The sequence below is a fragment of the Epinephelus fuscoguttatus genome, linkage group LG7 (genome assembly GCF_011397635.1).
Source record: "Epinephelus fuscoguttatus linkage group LG7, E.fuscoguttatus.final_Chr_v1".
Taxonomy (NCBI): domain Eukaryota; kingdom Metazoa; phylum Chordata; class Actinopteri; order Perciformes; family Serranidae; genus Epinephelus; species Epinephelus fuscoguttatus.
In genome coordinates this window covers 27139485-27163308 of record NC_064758.1, presented here as the reverse complement: position 1 = coordinate 27163308, position 23824 = coordinate 27139485, and the positions used below count along the sequence as shown (strand labels likewise).

The following is a 23824-nucleotide window of genomic DNA, read 5'->3' as shown; positions in this document are numbered from 1 at the left end:
TATTCTTCTCTGTCTGATGAATCAACGGAGAAGAAATGCTGGAAACAGGAGGCGCCTACAATGTCTTCTAGTTCTGATCGATTTTGTTCAGGTAAGTTGATTTGTTTAAATATTTTGACGCTGTGTTCAGTCGAGTTGCTGATGAGTTTACGTTAGTCCAACCATCTGTTGTTTCTATAGCCTACAGTCTGATCGTACAGTAACAAATTGTTTTCCAAAACTTGCAGACGTTGCTGACTTCGCAAGGTGTTTCATCTTCCACTTCGTTCTAAGTGTGGGTCAGGGCTTCCTTGGATTCTAGGGTGGGTTTTAAGTGTTGGAAACCACTTTCACTACCTCAGTTCTGTTTTGGGATACCACTAGCCTAACGCCGGGTGCACAACCTATTTTTCCTGTTTTAACGGAAAGTTTCCCTAACGCATTCCCCACCCCCAGAACAACGCTGTGAGGTTCCGTCGTTGAGGGAACTGGCTAGATGTGGGCGGCTAGCTAGCGTGCTGACGTCATTTCAAAGTTATTGCAAAGTCATCTAGCAGAAGAGCTAGCAATATCTTCCTGCGAAGATCTCTCATGCTGACTGTCACTGTACCAACTGAACTGAGATGAGTTGAGTAGTGTACTATTGAAAGAGACGATATATAGGTGCGAAATGGGCTATGGAAATGAGCGCAAAATTTAGACAACATAACTAATCTAAACATAGATTAATTATCATCTGCATAGAAATCAACCTGTGGTCAACAATCATGTTTAATAGTGGGAAAAAAAGCCTATGCTTATTTTTCTTTTGCATAAATAAATGAGATATTGTTTGTTTACAACTGCGATTGCAATTTATTTCCTACTTCTGGCACTGTAACGCTCTGTTTCTCCCATGTTGTCAATGCCCGAGTAGCAAAAATCCAACTCCACGGTCCGTTGGTCAACGGAACCACTGTCGTGCTGCGCGCTAGTCCGTAACTATCCGTCATTTTCACCTCCATTGAAATGAATGACTTCCGGTCAGCGTCAATCCGTCAATGCGTTAGATTGTGCACCTAGCATAAACGTGAACGCGCACAACCAAGTGCAAGTGGTTATTTCTAGGGGAAGTGTGGGTATTGGGACAGGCCATAAGTGTCCACGAACAAGGACAACAGGTCAAAGACAAGCAGAATGAAGCATAAGGTGCAGCAAGCCCAGAATGTGATGTCCTCACGTGAGGGTCTCAGGAGGATTGAGTACTATTTCAAACACAGACAGACAAAGTGTGGACAAAAAAGACAAGGTTGATGTTTTATTCTGAAAACTACAAAGCTCAAAACAATAAGCATTCAACCAGTCCAGTCGTGTGATAAATGATCAAATAGCGAGAAATATTAGTGACAAAAGTTAAAATATCCATTCACATTTGTAAATTAAGGAGGACACTTTCTGCTTAATCACAGCAATACAAACAGCACACTACAATGATAGACTTCTGTGATCTTTTTTGGCAAAATCCACATCCCTCTTAGAAAACGTCTCTGTCTGAAGGAACAGTCTCTTTTTAGCTCTGGCACACAAAACATGATGCTGCGCTTCAGCTGTAACCAGGAGGAATGTTGTCATTGTAAGACTGTGGGAACAGACACACACACGTTGCATATGAGCGATAAAGAGCTTCTTGCTGACAATGCATACAACACACGATTTTATAAAACACTGAATCATAGTTACTGAAAAATGACAAACGTATATACATCCCTGAAATAAACAGCAAAATCAAACTAAAAGGAAATAAAAGATGACATTCTGTGCGCTAATAATTATATGAGCATAGTGCTAGGGTTTCTGTTCTTCACACTGTCATCATTTTATTGTACCGATCTTTCACACAGTGCCATAAATTCATCCTATTAACTCTCCTCGCAGTCTCCCATACAAACATTTATTAATTCATTATTCTATGAGAATATAGAATGTCTCGATAAGTCTGATGGCTTACAAATCTCAGTACAGTCGTGTCTGACAAAAGATAATACTAATGTGTTCATAGGTGTTTGATCATGGGCAGATAGCTGCAGCTACATACACACTACTGTCAGTATTTAAGGAGACGTGCCGTTTGGCAGCTTGGTCAAATGGTTCAGGAATTACTTCCCTATATTCACAACCAATCCATATATATATATATATATATATATATATATATATATATATATATATATATATATGTATAAATACAGCACATTTATTAAACTGTGGTCACAGCTCCCACAAAGCTCCCTCCTTCACAGTCCTGTCGTAACCACACAGTGGAATCGTTTGACATCAACTACAAATCATCTCTACAATCAAAGGCAATGTTTAGAAAAGGGGAAACATTAAGTGCGTTTAAAACTCGTAGTCCTCTTCGGCCATGTCAATCGCCCAGGCGAACTTCTCCCGCTGGGTTTTGTTGTAGATCTTCTCGATGGGAACCGACCATTTCTTGCACCTAGAGAGAAGGTGAGATAGAACGATTGAGCTCAACTCACTGGCTGCAACACTGCTTACTAGTATTCACTATGTAGGGCAGGAGTGTCAAACACACGGCCTGGGGGCCAGAACCGCCGGCCCACTGGATGACTTTGCGCACCTAATGTTGATTCTCGTGTGAAGGCCGGGAGGTTTCAGGATACTCCAACCTTTTGTAATAATGCATATGTTTTGGTTATGTCCAAAAGGCTTTAGCGAGACGTTTGAAACCCAACTGGACCCCAATCCAGCCTGCACACTTTTCGGTCTAACTTTGAAACAATCCCGTGTTACCTTACCAAATAAAACCAACGCGGTTTCAGCTTTCAATTCTCTCCTGGCAAGACGTTTGATCCTTCTAAATTGGAAGCAACATACCCCCCCATCCTTTTCTCACTAGGTCAGGGATGTTATGTATTTCTTTTAAGTTAACCCTTTGAAACCTGGAGTGACATCATTTCTCCTGTGCTGCTTTCAAATGCCTTTCGCAAGTATTCTTTGAGCCCTGAGAAAGTTGGTGTGATATCTTTCAAAAACATCGGAAAAAAAGGCAATGAGCAACTTGGTAAGAAATGTCCCACAAATTGCAAAAAAATAATAGATTTAGAAAATTATCTTCAAAAATTGGGGGAAAAAAAGAAAAAAGCTGTTTATTAAATATATATTTATAATTGTACTTAAAATTATGGTACAGAATTATTCACATTTTTAAGCACTCTTCTTCAAGGTCATTTCCTTGTTGTTTGTTTTTAACTTTCTTTCTTTCTTTCTTTCTTTCTTTTTGTTAAATAATTTTCTTGTTATTTCATTTATTAATTTCTTGCAAATTTTTGCAGTCATTTCTTCTTTAATTGCTCATTGCCTTCTTTTCATGTTTTTGTAAGAAATCAAGCCAATTCGCTCACGTTTCAAAGGGTGAATGAAAATCAAATACACACTCAAAGGGTCCTCTCAAACATTTTTTAAAATATGGAGTCCCTTTTTGGACTTTTCTGATTCACTACAGGAACCCCTCCATAAAGAAAAAGGTGGTACCTATAAATGTTGCATGGCAGAGGTTTTTCCACCCTGACCAGATTATATCTCTCTGAAATAGCACGGAATACTTTCTGTGGTCAGATTTAAAGATATTAAACACTGTGTAAAATATTGTCAACCAGCAGCTTCAGTACAGAAGAATCTGGATCAGACATCTGTCTTAAAACAATATTAGTGGACCCCTGCTGCTGAGGCTCTGACAAAACTTCAGATTGTAAATGGTTTATAAGGCAGTAGCTTCCATTTTGGTGGACAATTATAAAAAAATGTACATAAAATGAAAGTGAGTATTAGACTGACTCAATGTAGAAAAACAGAGACACACTGTTAAATATGCACATGATTTTTTCTCAGGATATCACAGGCCATTCATCATTTGTTTTGTGAATGGATGACTGTGTTCAGAGTGATTTTATTTACATTAACAAAAGGAAAATTTAATGGGGTTGTAATTTCTAGGTTATTATGAAGTAGTTTTACTGGTCCTGCCCACTTGAGATCAAATCGAGCTGTATGTGGCCCCTGAACTAAAATGAGTTTGACACCCCTGATGTAGGGAATTCCTCAGACAAGTGACAGTGAGTCAGTTGTCAACAGAAATCTAATGGTCACTGGTTTACTTAAGGGTCTTGGGATAGACCTTTTTTCCCAACTCTTTTTATTGGGGTTTTCAAAGTTAAAACAAACAGTGGCAGTAATGTCAAAGTGAAAACAGAATTCTGATACAAAAATATAAAAAATATTCAACAAGTCATAACTCAAAAACGGGTGAGCAAAATATGATATTTATGGATAAAATGCATTGTTCTATTTGTCGTTCTATTTAAAACAATTAAAAATAATTTAACAAAAAAAGGGGAGGATTCAGAAGGATGTCAGATTGACCACATTTTGTGTCATTTCAACTAGGCTAGTTTTGGGAAGAACTTAGTGCATCTTTCTCAAAGTGGCCTATAAAGGGTTGCCAGATCTGATAGAATTTGTTTTCACACTATCACACTAATATTTTCATGACCTGATCACCAGGATGTGATAACAATGTGATATAATCATTAAGAGTGTGCTCTGTGTGAGAGGCACACTCCTACGTACGCATCAAATATGACAAGAACAGCTGATTTCTTAGCTGATGTCAGGCGCAGTAGACAGCTTCAGCTTCGTTAATCACGTGTCTGCCGTTAATCATGTGTCTGCCTAGTGTTGCAACTGGTTTTGCATAGAGGCATTCTGAGTTGGCCCCGCATTCGTTACATTGTTGGGGGGATCTCATTATGACCAGGCGAGGATCTGCCACAGATCTCCCTTTACTGCACCGTCATCACATCATGATGACACAGAATTAGTGCCATATGATGGAAATAAGTAACACTCAATATATTTAGGATACACATATCAAATTTAAGTCGCTAGCTAGCAGCTGACGGAATTTTTGCAGTTGCCAGACAGCGGAATTACATCCTTAACGTGATGCCCTGGAGCCCAAAAACACTTTTTGTCTGTAAATCAGTGGATAATTTTTTTGGAGTGTCACAAACTCCCGCAAAATGACTCGTTTCACTTTAAAAATTTGATCCTGTCGGTACAATAACATCGTAAAGTCTGGAAGAGCCGCAGGACTGAATCCTTTTATCCCCTTTCAAGTTAGTGGAGGGCTAAACGGGACGTAGCTGGCTTGACCAGTGGGAGTTTCTAGTGCACCTGCTCTATGCACCACATAATGTAGAGGGAGCGTCAGTCTTCTGAGTAATTTTAAACACGCCAGTTGAACTTTTTTTTCGCCACTGAGCAACTTTCATAGGGATGAATGGGTCCTGCCTACAGTGCTGTATCCAGGTTTCTTTATACATCCATGAACTCAACAGAAAAACAATTCCCCGTTTAATTAGCTGTTATTCAGAAGCATTTACATAACTAATTTCATGAGGTTTCTCAACAGTTGAGCGAGCAAGAACAGATTGTTTTGGCAAATCTCTTAACAGTTTGAACCCATCACACTCTCTGCACAACAGAATGATCACCCCGATTCAACTCAATGTTGTTATCTCTGCTACACATATTCACACATACCACTACAGCGTAGATGTAGGTTCCCATGCACCACCCTACAAGGGGGGACCCCATCCCTTACGCCTTACAATCAGGCAAAACACGGAGCATTCCTGTATCCATTGTGCTTGAGGAGGAGGCTCTCCATAAATAGCTGTGGGGCACGGGTTAGGGAGGGCTGACCACTGTTCCCCTTTCTCTGTGGCCTGGCCCTCCATTCAGCCACAGACAGCTCCTCATTGACTTCCCACATGGAGGAAGGAGTGCTGTTTGGGGACGCTCCCTGGCTTTCAGAAACAAACCCCATTGTTCCTCACGCTCACACGCTTTTCTTCCTCTTATTTTCCTTTTGCAGCCGTTAGCTTTTTACTCGTGCTGCTCCTTTTCCTACAATGCAAGAAGCATTTCCTGCCTTTCTGTCACCATGGTAGATATGCACCCCGCACACCCACCCACCCGCCCAGAGAAAGCTGGCCTATTAAACAGTAGGCGGCCTACTCATTTAATGTCACTGTGTTTTTTTAAACTATGGTAACACCTGTAATCAAATAAAAGTTACTGGCTCATAAACAGGGGTAAACAGCTTCTGCTGTGCCACATAAATACCATGCGACAGAGATGCGTGGATCCAGGTAGTTGAGCTTGGAGGTGCCCAGAGCAATCTGCTTGTTCTCCTCTCTGTCTGTGGCCTGAACCTGAAGCTTCATCAGCTGCTCCTCTATCCTCTGGACAGCTTTACGCTTCACCTCCACAGCCCTGAGAGAGACACAAACACACAGACAGAGGGAGGAAGAAAGAGAGATACAGAGGAAGACAGAGGGAGGGAGACAGAGACACAGAGAGAGGAAGAATTACAGGGATGGACTGAAAAACAGACACCTTAACATTGTGAACTTGATGTTTAGGTGTCTGTACAGATAAAACTCACTGTCATCCCAACAGGGGTCAGTAAGTAACAGATAAAGCTATAACAGCCTGTCTTACTGGTTACCTGCGGCCAGGCTTTCTTACTTTTTGCTCTTGTCATCATGGGAAGCCTTGTGATCAGCCTTGGCAGCCTTCAGCTGCTTCCTGGCTGCTGACAGCTGGTTTTGTTTCTCGTCGATCTGCAATCACAACAAACACACGGCGAGTGAAGCATATACCTACGCCACACAGAGAGGGGAATATCTTTCACTATGACAAAAAAATTGTAGATTTTCTTCAAGGCAACCCAGACATCATTGCGTGTTTGGGAACGACAAAGCAGAAGAGAGGGGGAACGCTGGTTTACCTTGGTCTGAAGGTTTTGCATGGATTTCTCAAATGTTTTGGGTGGAGCTCTCTGGTGGTTACAGAGGATGGCCACCGCCCGGTTGGCTCGGTTGTACGACAGGATTTTAGCTGGGAGGCTGTCATCAGCTGGAGACACAGTAATGACACAACAAGTTAGGAGGTTTAAATGACTGACAATTTGGAATCACTGACCCAATTCATTCAAAGGCACAATAGATATTGTAAAGTAAATTCCAGGTACAGTATCTGTTGTTAATGTTATTACACATAATCTACCTGACTGAGAAGGCTTCCAAAGCTGGTATGTGTGCAAAAGCTCATCGCTACAAGATTAAAGCCTGAAGCTCACATTTATCTATTTCATTTGTGGAGACAATTGGGCTGTTTTATTTACATGTAGGTTCCAATTTATTATTTGCCCACGCTGAATATTTTATTACAAAGCCCTGTGTACTATTCCCCTGTGGGAGAGAAGCTAGAGCAGACGGTTTTATTTACGTGGTGGTTTAGCTTTATTATCGGTCCTTCTCAGGTATAAACTCCAAAGAGATCACATTCATATATACTGCATTGTTGAAGAGACTCATTATTGAAAGAACCAGAGTCCGTTCAACTTTACAACTTTTCACTTTAAAATTCCTTACAGACATTTACTAATACAATGGATTTCACTATTTTTTTCGGTGATGGCTTGATTTTTGCCTGGGCCTAACATATGTTAGTCAAAGTTCCATTAGGAGGACTCACCTGAGTTTACAGCAATGTGTACTGACTGGTCCAAATAGGTTTTTCCTGTTATATTTTTCCAGACCTTTTTGTGCAATTCTCAAGCATTTACAGATTGTTTATTTGTCTTTCAGACTTCTATAGACAGATGATAAAACACTTAAACACCACGCAGTCTGACAGTCCAAAGACATGCAGGTTAAATGGTGACTCTAAATTGTCCGTAGATGTGAACATGAGTGTGAATGGTTGTCTGTCTCTATGTGTCAGCCCTGTGATAGTCTGGCGACCTATCCAGGGTGTAACCAACCTCTCGCCCTATGTCAGCTGGGATAGGCTCCAGCACACCCGCGACCCCCAACAGGATAAGCGCTTATGGAAAATAATTGTGTCAAATCTTATCACCATTTTTACTTCTTTAAAAAGTGCAAAAAATGCCGTAAACTACGTCATAGCCTGACGTGCACCTCCCCAGAAATGTAACTACATGTTGCAGAGATATGGCCCTCCTGTCCATTTTTGTAAGCTGACACCATTTCCCTCAGTGGAAACAAAGCTTTTATTTACTTTATTTTCACAGATAAGAAACGATAAATTATGAAGCCAATAAAGCCTCCACAAAAATAACATTTTAAGTCTTGTGTGTGATTTATCCTGGCTTCATATGAGCAGAGGAAATCTCCGCTCATTGCGAAGCCAAAGTAAAATGCCATAGGCTTGTGCTAATAAAGTTAGCATGTTGTATTTGTTTGAAAAACATGTTTAGAATGAGACAGTTGTTTTGTTGGTGAACCATGTGAGTTGTAATGGAGCCAAATTGTGTAATGTTACCTTTGTTAAATGTTGCTGTTGTCCCTGGCTTTATATGGGAAGAGGAAAGGAATGCTAGCTGCTAGGCTAATTTATACAATGTAAAATGCCATAGTCTTGTGCTAATAACATTAACATGTTGTATTTGTGGTTTTGGAGGTGTAACACAGAGTGACACTGACACACCACGGCACAAGTATAAATGCTCACAGCGGCTTAGAGTCTGCCGCATGAGTATAAATCCTGCTTGACTTGACACTGCAGAATTTCAAACTGTCTAGCTGAGTTTTTGTTGAACTACAGGAACATCGTGGTAAACTGTAAGGAGCGATTAAGAGTATTCGCTGTGTGGGTGTCATTCAAGTGAGCTGTGTGTGACTGAAGCTGATGTTACTCACGGCAGGCGAGTTCCTTGAGCTGCTGTTGCAGGGTGATGGAGGCGTTGTAGGTACGAAAGACCTTGGCTGTCAGGCCGTCCATCAGCTCCTGTAAGTGCTTATTTAGAATAGAAGTCTGCAGGAGACACAGGGAGTGAAAAAAGGGACAGAGGGCACAGTGAGGAGAGGAAGAGGTATTAGAGTGATACAAGCGTTACAACTGGAAATTTAAACAGTGTACTTAGACTGAAGCCCTGCAGGCAGAAATTCATGTGTCACTTACATTCAGTCTGTCAAAAAGGTCATCCTCAGGCTGCTTGTTCTCCAGGAACAGCTGCAGGTTTTTGAAGACCTGATAAGAAACCAGCAAAGATTTATTTAGCCAAAAAATCACTTTCAGACTGTGTTCAGGCATGCACAATCCCACTTCTGCCCCATGGGGGTGCTATATTATTCCATGTTTATGATGACAAGTGCAGGTGGTTTATTACAGGTTCATTTGTCGTTTCTTTGTACCTTTATGTGGAAGTGGGGATGCAGAGAGGAAGTGTAGACAGTGCCCAGGCGTGTTGAAGAATTTGCGACAGAAAACAGAACATGTGTAGTGTGTGTCTGTGTGCACATATGTGTGTGTGTGAACACTTCGGCAATAGCAGGAAACAGACCACCCTCTGAGGCAGAGCTAACGGGAAGCTTTTAGTGCCTGGTCACCTGTCTGTGCAAACATCCTCCTCAGCATTGCAACTTCTGATCTCATTAATTCAGCACACACCCTACTCCATCCTCATTAACCCACATAAAATCACAGTTTGGTGCTTTAATGTACACTGATCAGGCATAACATTATGACCACCTGCCTAATATTGTTTAGGTCGCTCTTTTGCTGCTAAAACAGCCCTGACCCATCGAGGCATGGACTCCACTAGACCTCTGAAGGTGTGCTGTGGTATCTGGCACCAAGACGTCAACAGCAGGTCCTTAAAGTCCTGTAAATTGTGAGGCGGGGCCTCCATGGATTGGACTTTTTGTCCAGCACATCCCACAAATGCTCGATTGGACTGAGATCTGGGGAATTTGGATGCCAAGGCAACACCTCAAACTCGCTGTGTTCCTCAAACTATTCCTGAACCATTTTTGCTTTGTGGCAGGGCGCATTATCCTGATGTAAAAGAAAACGTGATTCATCAGACCAGGCCACCATCTTCCATTGCTCCGTGGTCCACTGTGTATTCTGACACCTTTCTATCAGAACCAGCATTAACTTCTTCAGCAATTTCACCTACCGTAGCTGGTCTGTTGGATCAGACCACATGGGCCAGCCTTCGCTCCCCACTTGCATCAATGAGCCTTGGCCGCCCATGAACTTGTCCTTCCTTGGACCACTTTTGATAGATACTGGCCACTGCAGACCAGAAACACTACACAAGAACTGCAGTTTGGAGATGCTCTGACCCAGTCATCTAGCCATCACAATTTGGCCATCACGCTTGCCCATTTTTCCCACTTCTAACACATCAACTTTGAGGACAAAATGTTTACTTGCTGCCTAATATATCCCACCCACTAACAGGTGCCATGATGAGGAGATAATCAATGTTACTAACTTCACCTGTCAGTGGTCATAATGTTATGCCTGATCGGTGTATCTGCCACAAGATTTCCTTCATTTCTCCTCAATCCCTCCATCTCCATCTCTACATCCCTTATCTCATTCTTACCCTTTTCTCCACGGGGATCTTGTTGTAGTAGCGGATGGAGTCCTTTCCCAAGAAGTCAAACTCCACCACGTATTCCTGTTCGTCCAACTTGGGGTAAAGTTTGATGTGCTCCACCCGCAGTGAACAGCAGCCGACCGTGTCTGCTGTCTCGCCTTCCTCCTTTTCGTTACCCGCCCTCAGTGCAAGCTACAGAGTAGAACATGATCAAGACTTGAGAGGGTAACATTTTCTCAGGATCGTTCTCTTAACCTAGCTTACTTTCAGTGTACCAGCATTTCTCTGAGTGGGACGAAGGGAGCCTTTGTGGTTAATAGAAATAATACCATGGGGTCTGGAGTAAAATTAAAACTGTAAATTCCAGCGTTTCATTGTGAGAGTAACACTGAAGGAAACTTTACTCTTGGGGAAGATTTCCTTCTCCATTCGGTGCTTTTTTTTATATATGCATCACTAATTAAAATCAAAGATATGATGGTGTTTGGAATAAATTTGTTTTTGTTGTGTTTTATCATTACAGTTTTACTGCATTTCTTTACCTTGTCTATGAAATACAGTGCCACGGCCCTCTGCCTAATCCTCATCTCTTTCGACTTCCAGTCGTCTCTATACTGGGTACGGATGCGATCCACACACTTCTTCAACCGTCGAGCAGTCTCATATTTCTGCCAGTCTTTCTCCCCCTAGACACACAGAAGCACAGAAACAGATGGATCATTTTTTGTCATCAGGGATCAGTGGCGGAATATTTACATTTAGAATTATGTCCGAATTTTAGGTTTGAAGCTGACAGTGTGAGAGCACAGGTACCTTGATCCGAGAGCTAGGATTCAACATGATGTATTTGATGGAGCCCTGGATGTTCTCTGTCCAAGATGCCAACCAGGTCACTTTGTTGTCATGGCGAACCTCCTTCCATTTTGACCCTGCGGGAGGTTTGGGGTGCTTGGAGTCCCTTCAGAAAAGAAGCAAGTTTACTATAAACAGGCATAAAAACTATTTGTTTGTCTACCTGTGTGTTTAAGGTGTTTCCTCATAGGAACAATAAACAGCACTTACTACACACATGAAATTAACCTGCTTGGGCTTACTTTTTTTTATCATAACATTAATTTTAAACTGTGAACACTACAGCTTTGAGACAATAGCGTACAGACAGATGTGACTGTAAAACAAACCCCAGTATGACCAGTATGTGGGGGTCAACATGTCCTCCCCGGGTTGTGTTATTGTTTGCACACTCACAGCATACTCTGACAGGAAGACTGCCTTTGACACAGTGCCGGCATGTGTGCGAGGGAGTGCCAGCGATACATCTGCCACGCCATACATACTGCATGCTGCTTGTACGTTGTTTTGCTTGTGTCTCTTTGATGGCAACTAAACGCTACAAATTATCACTTCCCACACACACGCACACACTCCCCCTGAGGCACGGGGTGACAGACATAAAAAGAAAATGATTTCTACTGTCTATAAATAAATCCAGCAATCACAACATGGCAGTTAGAAGGAGGAGGAGGAGGAAGATAGATACCGGGAGCAAAGGGTTCAGAGCAGGACAAAGAAGATGAGGTTCATGTCTGTATGTGTCTTTTTGACAGACCAGTAGTTTCCGCAAGCACCCACTTAATACATTCTGTTTTCAAAGCACACATGCTCACACCTTTCTCTTACATATTAAGCATTAGTCCCACTATGTGCCTTCATATAACCTCGCCTACTATGGTTTGACAGGGCCATCTTGTGGTAAAAATTCAGAACTAGACACACTATTAACATCAGTGTTGTGTGTTCTTCCTATGCATCCAAGAATTACTGCCTTGCAGTCATATGCCTCTTCTAACCAGTCAAGTTGCAGTTACAGCTTACATCCATGTCAGTCCAGAATCACATGTAGCCATGACAGTTTACAGTGCTTCAAATATGGACGCTGCTGCAATGACACTACATGTTCTAAAACCTGGATGCTTCAAACACATCTTCAACCTGAAGATCTATCATAATGCCAATCAAATATCTCCCCTTCTGTTGCTGAGTTATGACATTGAATAATGGCCAGAAAAGTGTTTTTGCAGAATGTTATGATGTCACTGTAAAGTTGACCTTTGACCTTTTAGAAAATGTCATCACTTCATCAGTTTATTCTTTTAGATATTTGTGTGAATTGCTGTATGAATTCTTAATTATGGCCCTTTGTGAGGTTAAAGTTACCTTTGACTTTTGACCACCAAATTCTAATCAGTTCAACCTTGAGTACAAGTGGACATTTGTGCCAATTTTGAGGGAATTTCCTCAAGGCTTCCTTGAGGTATTGCATTCACAGGGATGAGACGAGTGAGGTCACAGTTACCTTGACCACCAAATTCTAATCAGTTCACTCTTGAGTCCAAGTGGATGTTTGTGCCAAATGTGACTGAACTTCTTTAAGGCTTTTGTGTATGGGGTGCCGTTTGTAAAGTGTCTCACGCTGAAAATAACATCAACATTTTGCCACATTTAGCTTCAAACAATGTTTAAAAAAGTATTGTGATTTTTTTAACGTCACCTTTTACCACATTTACAGCAATATTTGTTAACTTAGAAATATATTAAATAATTAAATCTAAATATTAAATGTGGCACCTAAATGTTAAATGTTAAATCTAAATATTAAATCTAAATCTAAATGCTAAATCTAAATCTAAATCTAAATGTAAATGTTAAATCTAAATGTTAAATCTAAATCTAAATGCTAAATCTAAATATTAAATCTAAATCTAAATCTAAATGCTAAATATAAATATAAACATAAATGTTAAATCTAAATATTAAATCTAAATCTAAATCTAAATGTTAAATCTAAATGTTTTGGGTGAAACTAAATATTTAGCTAATATGCAAATTCACACTGCCGGTCACCGGAAGTACCAAAATAAAAGCTCGAGAGGGTCAGACTGTTTATAGAATCAAATAACGAATTAAAACCAACTTATCGGGGGAAATGGACACTTGAACATACATTAGCGTGATAATAACTACCTAAAATAACAAGAAACGTGTTTGGAGAAATTTTAATTGATGTGTACTTTGAGCTGTTAGTGTCCCTTTGGAGGGAATCACCTTGTTGTTTACAAATACTTCCGGGTAGAAAACCAGCGGAGTTTAGCAACATATATATATATATATATATATATATATATATATATATATATATATATATATATATATATGCACATCTCACGTTTTTCACGTCACTGTATCACCGTTTAGACTAATCTGGTGTTTGTAAAGTCTATAAACACTATGACTGAACAAACATTACTATCACGGTCTGAAATTAATAACATGGTTATCGTAGATTAGCGTGGATAACTGTTAGCTGTTAGCCCGTTAGCGTGTCTGTAATGACTCACTAACTCTAAACGGTCCGTGAAGAAAATATTTTTTCCAGCGGATATCTTAGTTACAACATGATTGAGCTAACTGGAGTAGTTTAATGTCGTATCCGACAACGGGAGACATTTAACAGATGACGTCCTGATAGCTTTGCTGCTGCTGCTGCTGCAGCCACTGATGCTTTCTAGACATCGTGATTTCCCAAAACTGAATAAATACCACACATCGCAACACAAAACTGCTTTGCTCGCTCAATCATGTTGTAACTAAGACATCCGCTGGAAAAAAATATTTTTTTCACGGACCGTTTAAGAGTTAATGAGTCATTACAGACACTGCTAACGGGACTAAGAGCTAACGGTTGTTAGCTTAATTTAGGTTGTTAATCCCTCCGAAGGGACACTAACAACTCAAAGTACATGTCAAATAAAATTTCTCCAAACACGTTTCTTGTTATTTTAGGTAGTTATTATCACGCTAATGTATGTTCAAGTGTCCATTTCCCCCGATAAGTTGGTTTTAATTCGTTATTTGATTCTATAAACAGTCTGACCATCTCGAGCTTTTATTTTGGTACTTCCGGGCAGTGTGAATTTGCATATTAGCTAAATATTTAGTTTCACCCAAAACATTTAGATTTAACATTTAGATTTAGATTTAGATTTAGCATTTAGATTTAGATTTAATATTTAGATTTAGATTTAGATTTAGCATTTAGATTTAGATTTAATATTTAGATTTAACATTTAACATTTAGGTGCCACATTTAATATTTAGATTTAACTATTTAATATATTTCTAAGTTAACAAACATTGCTGTAAATGTGGTAAAAGGTGATGTTAAAAAAATCACAATACTTTTTTAAACATTGTTTGAAGCTAAATGTGGCAAAATGTTGATGTTATTTTCAGCGTGAGACACTTTACAAACGGCACCCCATATTCGTGATGTATTGCATTCACAAGAATAAGACAGATGAGGTCACAGTTACCCTGACCTTTAACCACCAAATTCTTATCAGATAATCCTTGAGTCCAAGAGGACCTTTGTGCCAAATTTGAGAGAATTCCCTCACACAAGGCTTTCTTAAGGTATTGCATTCAAAAGAATGAGACAGATGAGGTCACAGTTACCTTGACCTTTGCCCACCAAATTCTAATCACTTCACCCTTGAGTCCAAGTGGATGTTTGTGCCAAATTTGAGGGAATTTCTTCAAGGCTTTCTTGAGTTATTGAATTCACAAGAATGAGACAGATGAGGTCGCAGTTGCCTTGACCTTTGACCACCAAATTCTAATCAGTTCATCCTTGAGAGTAAGTGAACGTTTGTGCCAAATTTGAGGGAATTTCCTCAAGGCTTCCTTGAGGTATTGCATTCACAAGAATGAATTCACCAAATTCTAATCAGTTCACCCCTGAGTCCAAGTGGATGTTTGTGCCAAATTTGAGGGAATTCCCTTAAGACTTTCTTGAGGTATGCATTCACAAGAATAAGGCAGATGAGGTCACAGTTACCTTGATCTTTGACCAGCAATTTCTAATCAGTTCACCTTTGAGTCCAAATGGACGTCTGTGCCAAATTTGAAAAAATGCCCTCACTCAAGGCGTTCTTCAGATATCATGTTCACAAGAATGGGATGGACGGACAATCTGAAAACATAATACGTCCACAGCTATTACAGACACAGAGGCATAAAGATGCATGACAGTGAGGATGGTGATTAACAGTGGCGGTGAGATTACCCACTTGCTACAGTTAATAATGATGTCTTCAGGTCTGATGCGTCGTTTCAACATGCCCATCTTCGGATGATCGCCTCGTCCACGGAACAGACCTGGCGGCTCGATGCGGAAGTTTCCAATCCTCTCCTTGTGGTTGTCCATGATGCAGAAGCCGTACTCCTGGAGGAGTCTCTCATTCTCCTCTTTGATTTTCTGTTGTGTGTACGACAACATGAAAATACATCAGAGACGTTTTGTGAGGTTTTCAAAATTCGGGGAGTCTGCGTGAATGCAGGCGTACCTGTTTCTCCTCTTTTGACATCTGTTTCCTAGCCTCTGATTGGGCCTTGAAGTAGTCACTCATCTCACTGAAGTCACACTTGTTCAGGTCGGTGATCTTAGACTTTTCCTCTGATGTCATTTCCTAAAATAAAAGAGAGGACATCTGAAGCATGCCGACTTAAATACTTGAACTTCACACCATCTGCAGACTCTGGCTGAAGACAATTGAATACGACTGATGTCCTCACCTTCCTCCAGTCCTTATAGAAGTTCTTCCTGAAGATGTCCTTAGTGGTGTACTCATGATCCAACATCTTGGCAAAAAATGTAGCGACCTCCTCAGCAGCAGCATTAAGTTTCATAGGCTTACCTACAATTACAGGAATACCACATTGTAGTCTTGCCTAAAAATACTTAAGAATAAATGTAACTCTTTTGCAAACTAACCATCATAGTAAAATTTGACTTTGTCAGGCATGGGTTCATACGGAGGTGCAAACACTGGACCCTTGTGCTCAAGGAAGCGCCATTTGGAGCCATCAGTAGATCTTTCCTCCTCCCACCTAATCACCACAAAACAACAACAAAACACAGCCCATGGGAGAAAAGACAAATATGGTATCTGCTCCCCAGCAGCCGTTTACATCAGCTGACTGCTCTGGTTGTGCAACTTCCTGACGAAAAGAACAATTTGTCCCCAAAATGATCTTACCATTTCCACCTCTCCTCTTCTTCTTTTTTGGATTTCTTTCCCTCTGTTACCTTTTTGTCTTTTGTCTTCTTTTTGGGCTTGACATCCTAAAACAAACAAAGACAGCAGAGCAACTCCGGTGAACACAAACAACAGACAGACATGGAAATACATTCTACAAAATAATGAATAAAAAAAACAAACTGTAATGAACCTCATCCTCCTCGTCCTCTTCATACTCGTGTTTCCTCTTCTTGGCCTTTTTGTCATGCTCTGTCTTGACTTTTTTGGGCTTGTATTCAAATCTAGCAAACAGACAGAAATAAATGTATTGATAATCTAATTGTATCTCAGATTACAGAACAGACGGTGACAGATCATGAAGCATGAAGTAAAGACCTAGCTTAATTTGTATGATACCTACTCTTCATCATTATACTCTCGTTTGGAGGTCTTGTTGTGTTGGGGAGAGGGGTAGAAGCCGTTGTCTTCATCAGGCTCGCTCTTAATGGCAGCAGGACTTGTATCTCTAAGTCACATATTGAACTGCATATTAGTAAAGCAATATCCCATTAATCACAACGTATCAATGGCTAAAAATGATTTATGGCCAGAGCTGCTTCACATTAGATTTGACATGTTTACCTTACATATCCATTTTCTTTCTCCTTTTTAGGCTTGTCTACATGGGATGATTTGATCTGTGAGAAACAGAGACAAATATATGAGCCTATCTCTTTCTGTCATTTGATAAGTAAAATGGACTTTAACCACTTTCACCGTTTTAAAGGTCCAGTGTGCAGGATTTAGGCATCTAGTGGTGAGGTTGCAGAACTTCAACACTCCCGTGTGCCAAGCATGTAGGGGATCTAAAAGCCCCGTTTCCACCAAACACTTTCGGTATGGTGCCTTTGGAGCCAAAAATGGTACCTAGACCCTAGCATTTCTATTGCAAACAGTACTCTTAAATGTGGGTGGAGTTATTGTCACTCACTGCTCCGTCCAGCACTCACTGTATTTCTTTATTACTGGTGACACAGAGGGAAGTCTGCACCTTGTTTATCGTCCAAAGAACAGACTTACACGCCAACATTTTCAGAACAAAATGAAACAGCCTGCAGTGAGAGTCTCTCTGTCAGGCAGGAAATCCAAAGTGTGGGGTCATTTTGAGAAAGTGAAGGACGAACCCAAGGTGATATGTAAACTTATCTTCATTGGTCGACTACAAACATGACGTATCATCTGAAACACGTCAGTAGCTACATGCCCATTAGCCACTTAGCACAATCGTTCTGCTTTGCCGACAGCGTCATTAACAGGCGGCTCGCTCAGTGTGTGACGTGCACTTGTAGATAAAATATAGGCCTATATTAATGAAGGTTCATTAGTACGGTTTTGTATTTCTCTGTAATGTAGCACAGTGTTAACAAAATATATCATTTAATAATTGAATTCATATCTTAAACATGCAGATGACTAGTCGACTAATGGCGTTAAATGATGACTATTGGTCGGCTAGGAAAATTCTTAGTCGGGGGCAGCCCTATGATTATTATGTAAAATTCTGCCAATAAATGCCTCTTGATCCTACACATTGGACCTTTAAACAATGTTCCATCTGAACCTTTACTTACAGTCAGAGTTCATGAAAGGTTAAAGAGGACATCTGTGTTGACATTAGTTTAATATTTAGTTGTTTTGTGATGGTGAGAAAACAAAGCTTTTAAGGTTAATGCCACAAAATGTCAATGATGAGAAGCGTATTATTCACACCAAAGACCCGTACAGACCGACTGCCCATTAACAAACCTTCTCTTCTCTCCTCCTCTCTTTGTCTTTGTCCTTGTCTTTGTGTTTTTCCCTGTGCTTGTCTGAGCTGCCATCGCTGTGCTTCGGCTTCTCTTTGTCTTTGTCTCTGTGTTTCTTCTCAGAGTGGTCCTTATGTTCGCTGGAACGTAGAAGCCACAGAGGTCAGAGCTCAAGTGCAAAAGGGTCAGATGCGCAGACACAAAAGTTGTCATCGACAAAGCACCGACCACAAGCAATAAAAACTTCACCGTTTTTAACCAACAATGACAGTGTCGTGGACAACTGCCAGTGACAGCGGCCAAACTCGTGACTCCCCTAACATCCTGCAGCCCTCTAGTATTTCAACCAGACAAAAAGAACACATAACCGCTATCCCACAAGGGTTCAGATTACAAATGCTCCGCAGATGTCATTCATAAAAATGGATTTCATTGAGCCCTTGCGACGTATGCTTGCTGATTTAACAAGGCAGGGTTCTATTAGTTTCAATCAAATCAGCAGAGCCCCGGGCAATTCTTTCGTGTTCTTGTATAAAAGCTGCCTTTTTTTACGTTTCATACTGAAAGAATCTTTATCTAAATGCAAAGACTTTGTCATCATGCCCCTCATTAAAGATGTGACAGCTAAAACCACCAATTTATAACACAAATTTATACTGGATGATGTTGGGAGGTGAAGGTAACACTGGAAGATGGGGTGAAGAGAGCTACAATTCATAAGCAAAAACATATTTCACCAAAGAAATGAGACGAATACGCAGATATACTACCTGTTGCCGTGCTTGAATTTCTCTCGCTCCTTGTCCTTCTTGTGCTCTTTGTGTCTGTGTTCCTTGTCTTTGTGCTTGTCTTTATGTTTGTGGGTGTCTGTGATACAAACCAGAGGTCAGCTTGTTTAGTAGCATTAAAAATTAAATCAGGATAAAACAATATTTTTGCCAAATGTGAATATCTGTATCTGAGAATCGATTCAGATGTCCTTTGTGTTTATTTTTAAAAAATATTTCTACTTCTTCTATTTCTATGTCTACAGGCATCAGACACTTAAATTTAAAACTTTTTTAAAGACCCTTTTGATATATTTTCAAACCAAATTTAAGACATGTTTTCGGATAAATCCTCTTTTTCTTATTCAGGCTTTGCAGAAAAGTATAAAGGTAAGTGTTATATCTGTAGTCTCAAGCAGAGGCAGGTTTTACGTATTAATATGTGAGAGTGAGTTAGGTTAATCAACATTTTGCCATGGAGATTGCAGTAGGTAACTGCAAGTATAAAGTAAAAGGAAAGCATTAGGTTCAACGGTAGGTCTAAGAGAATTTTGACTGTCACACAGAAGAGCTAACTAATTTTGACAAAAATGAATACAAATAGATAAAAATATTTGTGGCAATTCAGAGCTCACAAATTCTAATTTAAGACTAAAAAAAGACATTAAAGAACCACTATTTATAAAATTGAATTTATGACATTAAAGACATTTTAAGGACCTGCAGGCACCCTGTTGAAATCCACACTGCAATTAGCCCTCAGTGACCTGCATCACACCCAACGCACACTTGCTGTAGCTGACCCATAATCCGCCTGAGGCTCATCCTCCAGGCTACACCTGTATGGCGATGTTGGAGATACTATACCTGAAATTTTCAGGTTGAAAACCTGTTTAGTTGTGCTTAATAACATTTTAGTTTAATACTAACGAACTAGGACATTGGTAATTAAAATGTACTCGTTCGAGGACATTTGGACTTTATTACTGTATTATCGCAGCATTTTATATTGGCCAGTCTGGTGTGACAGTCAAAAAAACCCCATCCCTAGCTTGTGGAGTGTGGAGCAAGAAAAATTCATTCAGAGCTACAAAATTATTTGCAATTTTGTTTTGCACACCTGTGTTCAGACAAATAAATGAACAGTTTCAGGGCGCATTCACACCAGGATAGTCTGGGGGACTCGGTTCGATTGGGCGGGGAATGCCGGAAAATTTCGCACCTTCATTTTGTTCGTTTCACTTTCACACTGCACTTTTTAGAGCGGACCAAACCGCCTGGACAAAGTCATGCAGTTACAACAGCTGCTCATCTGGGGGAGGTATTGCCAGAAATGACCACTGACCAGGAAGAAAGAAAAGCACGAGGAAGAAGAAAACCCAGCTCATCAACTGGCCAAGATCGAAAACGGAAAGCCATCCCCTTCAGCTGGCTTTGTCACCACAAAAACACCAAAATGCACTGTGCTCTACATCACATCCTCTCTTTGGTTCGCTGGATAGTCCTTTTGCATTTCCCACTATAAGCATACCGCGCCAGGGTTCACTTGCAAGTGATCTGAGAACCCCAGTTTTCAACGGACCAGGGTTCGCTCGTTTGTCCGCACCAGAGTTAGAATGAGCGTTCACACCACTCCAAACGAAACAACCTATCTGTGGAAGCGGACCAGGGTTCGTTTAAAGCGGACCAAATAGCGCCAGTGTGAATGCGTCCTTAGACTTGAACAAAATGTCGCATTGTTTTCAGTTTTGTTTTTGCACAACAACGTTCAGGCATTTAAATAAACTGTTAATACTTCATTGTACACTTGTGACTATTAAAAATAAACCCATTGTCCTTTTTTTTTTTTTTCAAAAACTACTTCCTGTTCAAAGATAATGATTTTTTTTTTTTTTTTATACTTGTCAGGTCCTACTAATCGGTGGGGTCTCAGCAGGTTAGTATTTGCTATAAGATCATTTTCACATTCAGGGCCCCCAGTTTTATCAGCAGGCTTTTATGCAACTTTTGACATTGTTCTTTAAATAGAAAATATGAAATTGGACTTGAGAGGAAGGATGATTTTCATACTCTCAGTGCAGCTAGTCTAATGATTAGGCTGTAACAATTATTTTTACATGAGTCTTCATATTAAAATGTTTCCTGCCGAGTGAAATCCCTCCCGAGGTAGACCTGGTTTGGCTTGATCATCACCTCGTGGCGCCCTGTTGTCATGGCAGTTTAATAACGAGTATTATCTGCCATATGAAACAGTAACACACATCCCAATTATAAACCGTAGCAATTCCCACAGACTGCTTTGCTCTCCATCACATCAGGCAGCAAATTAAAGCCTCCAAGAAAAAAGAAAAGTGCTTGCAACTTTGCAGTAACAGATGCGTGTGGAGACTAATAATTTGTGCAAAAAAAAAAAAAAAAAAGATTGCTTAAGGCATATATGCTTTTAATAATGTATTACAACTTTCTTCTCTGTGACTTAAAGTTTTAAACTTCATGTGCAAGCATTCCCTGTTGGCAGTGCATTTAAATGTCTCCAGCACAGAGATGGAGGCTGAGTGCAGCTGGTGGAGAGATACGGGCGGGGAGAGGCGATAAGCTCCCAGCTCTCGCCTCCATATCACGGCAGACAGTTGGCTCTATCATCGGCGCCCTGGCTGCTACATACAGAAAAAGAAAATGGCGCAGAGACTAAGTCCTCAGCCCCAATTCTGCCACTTTCGGCTCCAAAATTCGCTGCAATTGCACGTCCGTATTATCAACCTGAAGCATGCAAAATAAACACGATGCCAGGCCCTCTCGGAATACCCCAGCAGATTAGAAAAACAAGGGTGGCAAGTGTTCATTAGAGACCCTCTTTTTGAACAATAGCCGCAAGAGAGTGGAGGAGAAGGGACTTAGTCTCTGGGACGCCATTTCTGTCCTTTAAAAACTAACAGTAGACAGATCACGATTCCGACTGTTAATCAGAGTCAGTATGAATAAAAAATCCCCATCAGAGGACCTACCGCTTCCTTTAGATCCGGAATTGACCTAGAAAATGTGAAAAAATATGATTTCAATATTTCAATTTTGCAAATGCCGGTAGCTCGGTTATTCAAGTTTCAATTTGCATACAAATGCATCCTAGAAATACAAGTATGTTGCTACAATAACACGCAAACACTGCACATGATTTCAAAGTTCTCGCTAAAATGGGAAAGCAGACAACAGCGCAACTTATTAGGTTTCTTAACCGTTATTTCATATCATGATGATTAATACTCGTCAGTTATGTCAGTTATTAATAATTTGCACGAGCTGACCCCCGAAAAAAAACATGAATGTTGTCCAAGAGGTACCTGTGAGTCTCCATGTCCATGATCTCCGCTCATGGTCAAGTTGTTTGTGTTTATAAAGCAGGTGAAGTTGCCACAGCAGGCAGCTGTTCAGGATGCGAGGCTCAGGGAACCCTCACTGACACACTGGAATGGAGTCCCAGTGTTTGCCGACTGCGCATGCGCACACCGACCTGAGAGCCGAGAAAATACTGGCGTGGTCCCTACCTGAGCCAGCATCAAAATGTCAAGTCGGTTACGTCAACGCGGACGCTTTAACCTTTCAAATTACACTCATTATTATTTTATGACATGACCTGGAGCATCATATTCTGTCAGTGTTTGACTCCTCTGCTCCTAAATGGAGTCCTGACTGTTTACATCCCACTCCACCTCCTACAAGTGCTTATCAATAATACAGTGCTTTAAAGGGACAGTTCAGATTTTTTTGAAGTGGGGTTGCATGGGGTACTTATAGTCATTGAATTACATAGAGTACATACACCAATCAGCCAAAACATTAAAACCACTGACAGGTGAAGTGAGTAACATCGATCATTTCATTACAACGCAATGTTCTGCTGGGAACCCTTTGGTCCTGGCATTCATGTGGTAGCCCCTTTACGTACTCCAACCACCTAAACATTGTTATAGACCAAGTACCCCCACTTATTGCAACAGTACCCCTGATGACAGGAGCCTCCCAGCAAGGCAGTGCACCCTGCCCAAATGCAAACACTGCTCAGGAATGGTCCAAGGAACGTGACAAAGACCTCAAGGCATCGATCTAGCTTTCTAATTCCACAGATCCCAATCTGATCGAGCACCTATGCGACAAACCGGTGCACCGGAAGTCCTTTGTTCAGGCCTCGACAGGTCAGAGCCAAGTCTGATCTATAATGGGGCCTCTGGCCTATCGGGGCATGGAGACAGGACCTCTGGGGGTGCCTTGTGTTTTCTGGCACCAAGGCGTTGTTGACGGATCCTTTGAGCCCTCTGAGTTGTGAGGTAAGGTACTGGCATACCCAATGGATGTTCAATCGAATTGGGATCTGGGGAATTTGGAGGCCAGGTTGACACTTTGAGCTCTTAGTCACGTCCGCCGCACCATTCCTAAGTACTTTTTGTGGTGTGGCATGGTGCATTGTCCTGTCTGGCGGGGCGCACTGCCATCAGGGAGTGTCGTTGTCATGGGGGGGGTGTATTGGTCTGTCATGTCGTTTGGGTGGGTGTAGCGTGTCAAGTGGCACATGCATGAATGGCAGAAGCCAAGATTTCTCAAAAGAACATTGCACTGTAACAAAATAATCAATGTTACAAATGTTCGTGGTTTTAATATTTTGGTTGATCGTGTCTTGAGCTTTATCTTTCCGTCAGACAACCCGTTCCAACAGGG

The 23824-nt window shown here is 40.8% G+C and overlaps 1 protein-coding gene across 1 annotated transcript; it reads right to left on the bottom strand.

The window, feature by feature from the left end:
* Positions 1 to 1323: 1323 nt before the first annotated feature.
* Positions 1324 to 22608, bottom strand: top1b (DNA topoisomerase Ib). The gene is made up of 21 exons (XM_049582014.1): positions 22453 to 22608; positions 22120 to 22144; positions 19118 to 19214; positions 18349 to 18487; positions 17185 to 17240; positions 16964 to 17068; positions 16754 to 16844; positions 16561 to 16646; positions 16296 to 16411; positions 16097 to 16218; positions 15868 to 15990; positions 15592 to 15779; positions 11276 to 11420; positions 11005 to 11148; positions 10469 to 10654; positions 9034 to 9102; positions 8772 to 8886; positions 6836 to 6963; positions 6574 to 6668; positions 6169 to 6318; positions 1324 to 2458 (listed from the first exon to the last, which is right to left on the bottom strand). The coding sequence occupies exons 1-21, from the start codon at positions 22483 to 22485 to the stop codon at positions 2356 to 2358; spliced, it is 2316 nt and encodes a 771-aa protein (XP_049437971.1). The 5' UTR covers positions 22486 to 22608; the 3' UTR covers positions 1324 to 2355.
* Positions 22609 to 23824: the final 1216 nt, after the last annotated feature.